General features: G+C 34.7%; 1 protein-coding gene across 1 annotated transcript in view; it reads right to left on the bottom strand.

Moving 5' to 3' along the window:
• Rrp5 (Ribosomal RNA Processing 5) overlaps positions 1–13,133 on the bottom strand; it is a 615,569-nt gene that overhangs the window by 586,372 nt on the left and 16,064 nt on the right. The window contains exon 2 of the mRNA XM_090384558.1: positions 12,799–12,927. Within this exon, the coding sequence (XP_090240684.1) occupies positions 12,799–12,897 (99 nt within the window). The 5' untranslated portion in view covers positions 12,898–12,927. The remainder of the gene's footprint in view (positions 1–12,798; positions 12,928–13,133) is intronic.

Here is a 13,133-nt window from a genome sequence, read left to right on the forward strand (position 1 = left end):
TCCATCCTATACCCAGCATCTCAAAACTTTCAAATTTTCCCTTAAACCTGGTTTAAAATTTTGCAATAGCACAACCCCCTAAGATAATAAACTGAATTTGTGACCCCCCCCCTCCATGAATAAAACTATTGATTTTGTCAGTTATAAGGAGTTAGCCATGAAAAAATTAACACATTTTAATAATTAAATTTAAATCTATATATCAAAGAAAATAATGAAATAACCATGCAACATGATAAAATTAAACCCTTTCATTAGAAAAAAAAAAATCAAATTGAAAACTCAAGGCAAAATTGCTCACAATGCTCTCAAAACAAACAGTTTGAGAGCCCTACCTTAAATCAATTCCTAATCACCCACATAATATTCTCCTTCACTTCTGAAAAACATCTTTGCCTGTTACTGTTCTTATTTCTCTGCTGCTCTTTGCTTCTTCCACCCTTAATCTTACCAAATACAGACTTGCTCATCTGTTCTATTCTGTCCTCTTTCTCTTCAAACTCTCATAAACTTTGCCTTCACAATATTTACTCTCACTGCAAACCTATCCTTTAGCCTATTAACCAATTTCTACAATCCTTCCTAAGAATCTGCCAACAGTACCATATTATCTGCAAATCTAACCCCTCAATAACCTTTCACCCAATACAATTCTCTCTCAGGCGCCTCCGTAGCCAGGTGGGAAGGAGCAGCAGTGCGTAGCACACGCTTCTTGATTAGACCGGGGTTCGAGCCCGTCACCACCAAATACGGAGGATGCGGAAAGGTCAGGGAATTACCACCGCATATCCCGGAGCAATATGGCCTTAGTTGCTAATGCTCCTAAAACCAAATAACAAACAAACAAACAATTCTCTCTCACCAAATGCCTGTTTATCAATTTTTTCCTTCATATATATTAAATAAAGTTGGAGACAGACAACATCCTCTCACACCCCTTCCTATCTCTGCACTTCTGATGTCACCTTATCCTGCCCCATGTACAGTAATACCCCGACTTACGCTACCCCGACTTACGCGAACTCGGAGTTACGCGGTTCTTGATTTTTTTCGTTTGGCCGCCCACTATCTTCAAGGTCGTTTTTCATATGTTATCGATATGCGGTGCGACGGCGGAGAATGAGAGCGAAAGATGAACAAAATTCAACTTTGCTGCTTTTATGACACATTTCACCGTAATAACGTAAAAACCAACACAATTCCAGCTATCGGTATAATCGCAACTGCAATTAGATCGAGTTCACTAGCAGAAACGCAACTGGATTTTTATTGTTTTATGGTAGTAACCCCTAGAAATGTGAGGTGTTAATAGTGTATCTCTGCCTTTATGGTGTTGTTTATTCAGTTGCTACACGCACGCAGCTTTGTTTATGCGTATCAAGCGTGCCTCCTCGTTTTGTAATTGTGCTTTATTCCCTAAAAATGAGTAAAATGCTTAAAAGGTGTGAAAAGGAAGCATCCTGGTGAAGACACTGCAGATTCAGAGAGAAAAAGAAAAGCAATTATCGATAAACAGAGGCGGACTGGGTCAAAAATTCTTACCCGGGAAAATTTATAGTGGCCTCATACTATGGTTTATGGCCAAAATCACACTGGCCCACCGGGGTTTCCCCGGTAGGGCTTATGGCCAGTCCACCTCTGTCGATAGACAAAAAATATGAAATTGTGAAACGCTTTGAGCGAAATGAAAGACCATGTGATATTGCACGTGCTACAGGCCTAAATGAAGCAATGGCGAAAAGCACATGACAATTGCAAACTTGACAGGTTGAAAATTGAAAAGGGCTCAATTGTAAAGGGCTTAAAAATTTTAGAAAACATAGACTCCAACGAAGAACGCATTATAGCTACAAAGCAAGGAATAAAAAAATTATTAGCTTGCAACGAAGAAATTCTGCGTGAAAAAAAGAACGTGCTGTGTCGTCAGACGAATTTGTTAGATTTTATGAAGCCATCGACATCGAAATAACTTTTTTACGTAAGTCATTTGTTTTTTTAATACATATTTTGTATTAATATGTATAAAGAACTGCAATTTTATTAATATTTTTCTTCTAAACTAGTCTTTTTGTTAGTCCTTGGTCCCAATTAAGCAAAATTTATATGTATTTATATGCAAAGTTGTACCCCGGACTTACGCGAATTCGACTTACGCGATTTTCGTCGGACCCACCTATCGCGTAACTTCGGGGTATTACTGTACTACTTTTTGTCATCAACTTAATCTATTAATCATTCTTCTGTTCTTCCAATCCACTCCTATCATTTCCAACATATTGAATAATTTAACCCAATCTGCCAACTAAAAAGATTTTTCCAAATCTATAAAAATATATAATAAAAAAAGTAAGAGATTACCTCAATCTTTTTCGTGGAATGCTTCCAGTCAAAATAACTTCCACAAAAAAGATTGAGGTAATCTCCTACTTTTATTTAAAAATCATGGAAGTTATTGAGCCTTGCAGCTTTGAAATGTTTTAATAAAAATATATATACATCTTTGTTCACTTTTTTGGTTTAACATTAATTTTTTTTTTTTTTTTTATTTATTATTTTTGTATGGGCGGCTCCTAGAACAGAAGTTCATCTCCGCCTCGTTGCTCTGTTCAGTTTTTATAGACTCTGTAAGGGTAAGGCCGGTGTGTGTCTTATAAAAATAAATAATTTTTTTTTTTTTTTTTTTTTTTTTTTTTCCAAACCGAATCCACACAGGAATATCCCAGATTGGATGAAGATAGATGAAAAGGAAGGGGAGAGAGGGAAAAAGAAAAAAAAAAAAAAAAAAAAAAGCTTTTCATCCCGCACGGGAGAAAGTGATAGGAAAGAAAAACTGTGTTTGTGAGCTTATGTGTGTGTGTTCTGTAGCGTGATGTTGTGTTTTGGCCTATTGGCTACCTGGAAGGAGTGAGCACCTGGACGGTTCCTCCAGGTACTCGTCCCTAGCAGAAGAAGGGCAAGGCCTCCCCTACTATCTGCACGCCCTCCTCCCTGGGGAAGAGTTCCCAGGGAAGAAAGAAAAACTTGTATAAGATGAAGAGAGGGAAGGAGTAAAGAGGAGAAGGACTGTTCCGGCCCAGGAAAGTCCCAGTCCAGGATGGATAGCTAGAACAACAACGCAAACAAATAAATAAATAAATAAATAAATAATAATAATAAAAAAAAAAAAAAAAAAAAAATTAGTGTCAGAGAGGAGCTTTCCTGGTCTGGGGAGCCCCAGCCCAGGTCAGAACGCGAAAAAAAAAAAAAAAAAAAAAAAAAAGATTTAAATCCCACAACCTGGTCAAGGAAAGGAATAGAGCCAGGATGTCAGCAAGCAGAATGATGTTAAAAGAAGAAAGAAAAACTTGTATAAGATGAAGAGAGGGAAGGAGTAAAGAGGAGAAGGACTGTTCCGGCCCAGGAAAGTCCCAGTCCAGGATGGATAGCTAGAACAACAACGCAAACAAATAAATAAATAAATAATAATAATAATAAAAAAAAAAAAAAATTAGTGTGAGAGAGGAGCTTTCCTGGTCTGGGGAGCCCCAGCCCAAGTCAGAACGCGAAAAAAAAAAAAAAAAAAAAGATTTAAATCCCACAACCTGGTCAAGGAAAGGAATAGAGCCAGGATGTCAGCAAGCAGAATGATGTTAAAGGGAAAAAAAATAACATTAATGTTTAACATTAATGACTGAAACTTTCTCTACCTTCTGAAATATATACAGTAAGACCCCTGTATCTGCGGAGGATACGTTCCAAGACCTACCATGGATGGCTGAAACTGTGGATATAAGCGAACACCTACTGATCCCATATATAACGTGATTTTCTTGTACATACATATATACGTATAATAAAGTTTAATTGATAAATTAAACACACAGTAAGACATTACCAACGTTGAATACGGTAATAATAAAGTACAGCAGACTCAATTTACCAGGATTGGATTAACCGGAACACTTCAAGACCCCAAATTTTAAAAAAAAAATAATAAAATAAAAATTAACCAGAAATCATAAAATTCAAGTAATAACTAGAACAGATATTTTGCAAGTCGTAAATAAGGGACAAGAAACAGCGTTATAAGTCTTCATTGGGAGATTATCTTAAACCACCGCTGTCTTCACACCTACCACTCAAAACAAAAAAAAAAAAAAAAGACCATGTGTTTAGCTTGATTTTAGTGCGTCGCATCGATTGTTGTGTTCCGTTGCACCGCAAAGGGACAAATTTTGTTCCATTATTTATGTTAGGGACGTTGGATTTTTTTTTATAGTTTTAAGGATTTTTTACAGAGTTGATACGTTGCTCTGGGGTTGCTGTTTCCCATATGTAGTACTTTACATTTGTCAATGTTACACTTAATTTGCCACCTCTCAGCCCATCTGCTCAACCTTTCAAGATCCTGTTGCAGTAGCATAGCGTCAGTAGTGTCTTTAACAACCCTGCCAACCTTTGTATCGTCTGCAAACTTGGACATTAAGCTTGATATACCATCATCAATATCATTTATAAATACAGAAAACAATAGTGGACCCAACACTGAACCCTGAGGGACTCCACCAAAAAAAGACTCCAATTTTAGAAATATGTTTGCCAAGAAAAGTACCCAAATGTAAAAAAATGCAGTGAAATTTTAAATTCCTGTTTTGGTTACACATATCTATGTGAATCAGCCTTTTCGTATTTGAAACAAACAAAGGTGAAGAATCGTTCTACTCTTACAGACTTGCATACAGAAGATTCTTTACGGTTGGCCTATCTCAGTATATCCCAGATTTTGATAGCTTGGCAGATGATATGAAGGCACAAACTTCACATAAATTAAAAATTTAAATACGTATGAATTTAAAATAAGAATTCTGAATTGTATTTAATTTTAAAATTTATGAACAACATTTTTCAATATGTATTGATTAACTTTTTTAACCATGTGCAATGAAATTGAGATGGTAGATCACGGAACATTTTTAAGAAAAAAAGTAGATCGCATCACAAATTCAGTTGGCCACCCCTGTTATACAGCAATGTAATATAACAAAGAAGTCCTATATGTCAATGGGAAGATGTTTGAGTTTTAATAAGGGAAAGTATATACATAAATCTCTCTCTCTCTCTCTCTCTCTCTCTCTCATATATATATATATATATATATATATATATATATAAAATGTTAAAATGTAGACGCCTTCCTGTCTTTTAAAAAACCCGAAGCAAACCATGAACTAACTGGACCCTAGGCAACAATGGTTAAACATAAATATTAAATTCAATAAAAATTATATATAATTATATATAATTAGCCGTCCATGGGAAAAGATACTTTGCAAGGGACTTTGTCGAGGGCTAAAACCCTACAAAATACCAAACCCATGGCTGGCAGAGATATCAGTTTCTGTTGTCATCTGCCTGTATAACTAGGACCTAAAAAGTCCATATGTACCCATAAGATGGGTATAATATAATAAAATAGAAATTATAATAATAAAATTAAGTAGCTTATTAATAGTAATTTTGCTGAATACAGGCTGGATGACATTTAGCCTGACCGATAGCTGAAACATAATAGTAAATAAGCATTGCTGAGAACCAAATAATCTGCTAAACATAATAAGCTAAATTAGCTAACAAAAGGAGAACGGAGAGAAGGCTAGTTAAAGTAATAGTACCTCAATCCCCCTCGAATTGCTCTAATAGTTCATGAGGTATGAAAAAAGAATAAGATAGTTAAAAGTAAAAAGTGAAGGAAAAGTGTTTATACGATTGTACATCGGATATTACCGGGAGCGTAACTTTCCGACCCTATAAGAAAGGGATCCTGGTATAGTAAGAAGAGCTGGTAAAAGATGGTAATGTATATCGAATAGTGGAATACTGTAATGGCTAATTCCTGATATAAAATTCTAAACGCCAAATAGGCAAATTTCGTAGTGAAAATGTTAGGGTTAGGGAGTAGGATATATTCATAGTGCAAACACAAAGGTAATACAGCGTTAAATATACATTACCTTACCCTGTTGAAACATAGACAAGAAAGACCGTAATTCAAAGCACATGTCGTATATACACATACGTGAAGACAGTGCCACCTCGGATGTGTCAAGCAGTTACAAAAATGAAATTACCAGATAAATGGATAGGAAACGCCCTCTATCGTTGTGAAAGCAGAAAGCAGAACCAATTAAGTTCTCAGTGGTATAAGAGGAAAGCAATTAATTCCTACTGTAGCAACACATATAGGTACGACTTTTTCAATGAGTGTAAGCTATATATGTCGTGTTACTACAGCAGTACCTACTATGTACACGTATATTTGTACATAGGCTATGTAGAAACCATTACACGTAACAGATACCGATGTAATAAACCAAATTCCAAGATTCTGATAATTATAAATCCAAAAACAAAGATTACAATACATATATATCCACAAATAAACCAGAGTTAAAGCTGCCTAACAGCTGCTATGGTTTTCAAAAGGTTTATGTTATCGTGGTATTTTTTAAGGGCTATAGCCATGGCTGTATACATATTCTTCATAATAAAATTATGCGGGAAACCTTTACCTATTAATTTTTGTTTCAGGTCGATAAGCGTGTCGATAATATCACTTGTATTGTTGCAAATTTTTATCCTTTTGATAGATTGTGCAACTATAATGTTTTTATGGATACATATAGAGATATTGGTAAACCAACTAGTTAGGTCTATAGATTTGAACTTAAATTCGCTGCATTTGTCATATACCTTAGTATATAAATAATTATTATTTATATGTATGGCTATATCCAGATAGGTTGCTTTATTAGTACTGTTCTTGTTAGTAACCTCTAGAACCAATTCCTGTGGGTAATATTTAGTAGCTTCTGCATGAAAGTTAGGATAATTAAACACAATTAGGTCGTCAATATATCTATACATGATAATATCTTTACTAAAATTATTTTCAAAATGGTGTAAATACAGGTTAGCAATTAGGCTCGAGCTACATCCGGTATTCTGCCATGCTAGTGGCCTTATTTACCTCATTACTTGTAATACATGTCAGGCTAAATATATGGGCAAACCGGGTGAGAACTCCATATTAGATTAAATGTGCACAGATCGCATATTAAAAACTTTGTTAACCAAAATGATATAGAACTACAACACTTCCAAGTACATAGCTTCAACAGTATTACCGTCACCATACTCGGAATAGAACATATTCACAATATTAGACTTGAACGAGAAAATTTCAATATCCTAAAATTTAAAACTCTCTATCCCTATGGCCTCAACAGCATTTTCAACAGACATAATTATAACAATAGCAACATAGATACCTGTGTTTATAAACTTTTTCATATGGCCAAAAGACCAGCATCTAAACCTGCACTTAGAAAGAAATGTACCTCCAATAATATTAATACTAATACCAACATAAAAACACACACTAAGTATATTTTAGGCAGATTTACTGATGTTATTGAATCATGGGATGAACCTATTATATATATCAAATACATACATGATATCGTATTCGGCCTTAAGCACAGTAAACTTAAAGCATTGGTAAAAATCAACTCAACGTATATACACCGTAACCAACATTTAGACCACCTACTCAAGGATATCTTCAGGTATTGTTTGGGCAATAAATCAACTATCTCTAATATTTATATTAATATTAAATTTGGTAATATTATAATTCATAGCTTACCTTTTAATGATATTATCAATAAACATATAAATGATCTACCTGTTAAAAATAAGAATATAGTAACCAGGTTTAGCTATAATAAACATTTGGGCTTACAGTATGTATCTATAAACAGCTTGCCTGTAACTTAGATAACGGCTACAAGGGGGCCATATGCAATTGCCACTTACTACAATACCACGATTACGTGGATATGCACTATAAACATGTTTTTACGGGAGACCTTAATTTGGTTCCAGACTCTGAACTGCGTTTATTACTATCATATGCTTTTAAATGTAGACCTAATACCCTACCTAATACTAATAAAATTACCAAACAGTTACATTCGGACCTTATGCAATTCTGCTTAAAACTAGCCTATAAACATAATTTACCATTAGAGGCTTTCTATAAATGGTTGGTGCTTACACATACTGACTTTAATCAGTATATAAATATGACCCATAACACCAATCGGAATATTAAAATATTTGATCGGAACAAAATCAAACAGCAGTTAAAGAAGTTAAAAGCTAATTTTGATTTTAAAAACTTATTTACTAGCATTCCATACTAGCATTATTTACTAGTTTAAATTTAGTTTTAAAAAAAATATTACACAGATTATAGTAACATCTTACCTTGCCTTGCCAATGTAATTACTGGGATAATTTATTAAATCTTTGCATTTCTAACAGTTACATCTATATTGAGGTAAACTCCTCTTATTATTTTACTAACAGTTACATCTATAACGGTAGCAATGTTTTCATACAGCATACAGGCATTGCTATGGGGACATGTAGCTCTAGCCTAATTGCTAACCTGTATTTACACCATTTTGAAAATAATTTTAGTAAAGATATTATCATGTATAGATATACTGACGACCTAATTGTGTTTAATTATCCTAACTTTCATGCAGAAGCTACTAAATATTACCCACAGGAATTGGTTCTAGAGGTTACTAACAAGAACAGTACTAATAAAGCAACCTATCTGGATATAGCCATACATATAAATAATAATTATTTATATACTAAGGTATATGACAAATGCAGCGAATTTAAGTTCAAATCTATAGACCTCACTAGGTGGTTTACAAATATCTCTATACATATCCATAAAAACATTATAGTTGCACAATCTATCAGAAGGATAAAAATTTGCAACAATACAAGTGATATTATCGACACGCTTATCGACCTGAAACAAAAATTAATAGGTAAAGGTTTCCCGCATAATTTTATTATGAAGAATATGTATACAGCCATGGCTATAGCCCTTAAAAAATACCACGATAACATAAACCTTTTGAAAACCATAGCAGCTGTTAGGCAGCTTTAACTCTGGTTTATTTTTGGATATATATGTATTGTAATCTTTGTTTTTGGATTTATAATTATCGGAATCTTGGAATTTGGTTCATTACATCGGTATCTGTTACGTGTAACAGTTTCTACATAGCCTACGTATATATGTGTACATAGTAGGTACTGCTGTAGTAACACGGCATATATAGCTTACACTCATTGAAAAAGTCGTACCTATATGTGTTGCTACAGTAGGAATTAATTGCTTTCCTCTTATACCACTGAGAACTTAATTGGTTCTGCTTTCTGCTTTCACAACGATAGAGGGCATTTCCTATCCATTTATCTAGTAATTTCATTTTTGTAACTGCTTGACACATCCGAGGTGGCACTGTCTTCACCTATGTGTATATACAACATGTGCTTTAAATTACGGTCTTTCTTGTCTACGTTTCAACAGGGTAAGGTAATGTATATTAAACGCTGTATTACCTTTGTGTTTGCACTATGGGTATATCCTACTCCCTATAACCCTAACATTTTCACTACGAAATTTGCCTATTTGGCGTTTAGAATTTTATATCAGGAATTAGCCATTCCAGTATTCCACTATTCGATATATATTACCATCTTTTACCGGCTCTTCTTACTATACCAGGATCCCTTTCTTATAGGGTCGGGAAGTTACGCTCCTGGTAATATCCGATGTACAATCGTATAAACACTTTTCCTTCACTTTTTACTTTTAACTATCTTATTCTTTTTTCATACCTCATGAACTATTAGAGCAATTCGAGGGGGATTGAGGTACTATTACTTTAACTAGCCTTCTCTCCGTTCTCCTTTTGTTAGCTAATTTAGCTTATTATGTTTAGCAGATTATTTGGTTCTCAGCAATGCTTATTTACTATTATGTTTCAGCTATCGGTCAGGCTAAATGTCATCCAGCCTGTATTCAGCAAAATTACTATTAATAAGCTACTTAATTTTATTATTATCATTTCTATTTTATTATATAATTTTATTATTATAATTTCTATTTTATTATATTATACCCATCTTACGGGTACATATGGACTTCTTTAGGTCCTAGTTATACAGGCAGATGACAACAGAAACTGATAGCTCTGCCAGCCATGGGTTTGGTATTTTGTAGGGTTTTAGCCCTCGACAAAGTCCCTTGCAAAGTATCTTTTCCCATGGACAGCTAATTATATATAATTTTTATTGAATTTAATATTTATGTTTAACCATTGTTGCCTAGGGTCCGGTTAGTTCATGGATTGCTTCAGGTTTTTTAAAAGACCGGAAGGCCTCTACATTTTAACATTATTTCATTCCTATATATATATATACAGGGTGATTCACTACCAGTGCAATAAACTTGCAGGAGGTGTAGGGGGCACAAATACGAATCGGAATCACATAGCATTGCAGGGTCCGATATGCCTTCGTCATGCAGTAGAGGACGTTGAACAGGAGGTCGCGTGAACAGCGATCCCGCTGGAAGTCAGCATTTGCGAACCATTTCTGTTGAAGAAACCAAGTAGCAAAAGTCCTCCGGAGTGGATAATCCACAGGCTCCAATGATTGGACACATTGCAGATGGTATGAACTCATTTGGTTTGTTGACAGTATCCTCCATACAGTGGATTGGGAAATACCCAACGTTGGCCTATCGCTCGAGTACTCTTACTCAGATTGCCTTCTGCAAGACGTAGGACATTCTACCCATTGTCTGGCGTCCTCGTCGTTCACTCTCGATTCATGGTACCTCTCGTGAAACAACCAGTCTCACGTAACTTTCTGTGCACACGTGCGAAAATCGTATGATGAGGAGCACGCTTGTGCGGGAATCGTTCCTGGTACAAGCGCAGAGCGGCACACCCGTTACAGTCCGCAGCTCCATACACGAGGTGCATGTCTGCCAGTTCAACATTTGAATACTCGTCCATCCTACTGCCTCGGGAACTGGCTCGCAAATGCTGACTTCCAGCAGGATCGCTGTTCACGTGACCTCCCGTTCAACATCCTCTACCGCATGACGAAGGCATTTCGGACCCTGCAATGCTATGTGATTCCGATTCTCTTTGTACCCTCTACACCTCCTGCAAGTTTGTCGCACTGGTAGTGAATCACCCTGTATATATTATATATAAAATCCCTATGTTTCCTATTGATGCAATTCAGCATGAACATTTAGTCCAGCGTTTCCCAAACTGTGTTCCACGGAACACTAGGGTTCCGTGAGATATGAACAAGTGTTCTGTGAAAAATCCTAATTAATAATTTAAAAAATAATAATACATGAAATAAATAAGTTTTGCATATTTGTAGCATACACCACTTTCGTATCATTCCAATTTTTAACATTGTTAATATACTGTAATGGCATTGATTAATAACAAATAGACTGCAGAACACTATTTTGGCAGGCTTTGCATAGAGAAATATGCACGAAAAAGTAGCAATGTAGTGACCTAATATGCTATTCTTATGTGATTTAGCCTGGAGAACACGGGTTGAGGGAGAGGGAGAAGTGAACCTACATCATGCATCGTTTGGTTGGATGAAACAAAGTAGCCTTCCCCTGACACGTTCTTGGATGTGCTGGTGGTGCGGTGTGGACTGTCATCGCAATTATGAGATTAGTTCTATAGTGGTGTGGAAAACTAAACATAACCAAACTCATTTCCTTGTATAAATATATTTTTGATAATTATCAGTATTTTGAAATATTATTATTAAAATAAATGACCATGGATTTGTGGATGAATAAAGGAACTTTAAAACGAGAAGCAAGTACTTCTAGTATTGCAACTGGGGTCAATGAAAACGAACACTATATTATCACACATCAAAGTGAGGATGAACAATTGCAGCCTTTTGTTCACCAAAAATCTGAAATGAAAAACAGACTATTAAGACCAAAACAAAAGTATGACGACAGTTAATTGAATTTCAGCTTCACATGTGTTGGAAATAAAGATGCTTCTAATGCACCACGTGTCGTATGTAATAAAATATTAACAAACAATTCTCTGGCTCCCGCTAAACTTGTGTTCCTTAAGTGTTCCGTGAATATACAGTATTGTGAGATGAAAAGTGTTCCATGACTAAAAAAGTTACAACTTTTTTGAAAATGCTACAACTAAAATTTTTAATTTTCTTTTAATTTGTAATCTATACTAAGTATATCATAGAAAACCAGTACAATGTTCAGATACATTTTATTTGTTGGTGAAACAGATTATTTCTATGTTTTATTTCTTTTATCATTTGAATCTGTCCAAATATCTGTTCTGTTAATTTTGGCATAGGGTAAGAAAATCTACCAAATTTATTCACAATTTACAAATTTCGGGGAAACAGTTAATCTTTTATTACTATAAACAAGCTGAACATGCTGTGTAGACAAGCAGGTTAGGTTTTTCATTGAGCAGATATTTTTAATATCTGCTCACTTACCATTTCAAGACTCACATGTCAATTAATCATTCTGATGTATAATTTCATATCACAAGTTCTTCCATCTTGTGCATACATGTATGGCTATTCAGGAATATACTTATGGCTGAACATGGTTCAATTGCCTAGGTTCTGTAGTATAAAAATACAATGAGAGAGACAACTTTCCTTTTTTTTTTTTTTTGCAAAAAGTGGAGATGTTCAATTTTCTGTATTAATCAATCAACCCCAATGTAGAACAATTGGGATATCTCTACTAATTCCAAAGTCAAATATTTCAACAAAGTTGTTTTTCTCTCATCCATCAAGTGACTTGCAGTCATATTGTAAATAACACTTTAAATACATTACCTTAAACAAGGGTTCAGCATCATCATGTTTCTCAAAGGAATCAGAATAAGTCCTCTTTGATCCTCCTCTAGGAAAAGCAACTTTGTCAGTTTCTGGCATTCTTTACTTTCTCTCAACTTTCAAGAGCTGCTGAAAATTTAACAATATTTACATTCTTATTTATTTTATTTTTTTTAGTAAAGAAGAAATTGATCATGTATATCATTTAATAAATTAAACCAACTCCGGACATAATAAAAAGGAAAGGAAAGTATGCAAGTAACAAAACATTATAACAGATCAGATTACTGCCATTGAATTAAAGATTCAATATTAAATTGAAATCAGAATACTGC

Source organism: Mastigoproctus giganteus, chromosome 11 (genome assembly GCF_048544385.1).
Source record: "Mastigoproctus giganteus isolate SK-2022 chromosome 11, ASM4854438v1, whole genome shotgun sequence".
Lineage (NCBI taxonomy): Eukaryota > Metazoa > Arthropoda > Arachnida > Uropygi > Thelyphonidae > Mastigoproctus > Mastigoproctus giganteus.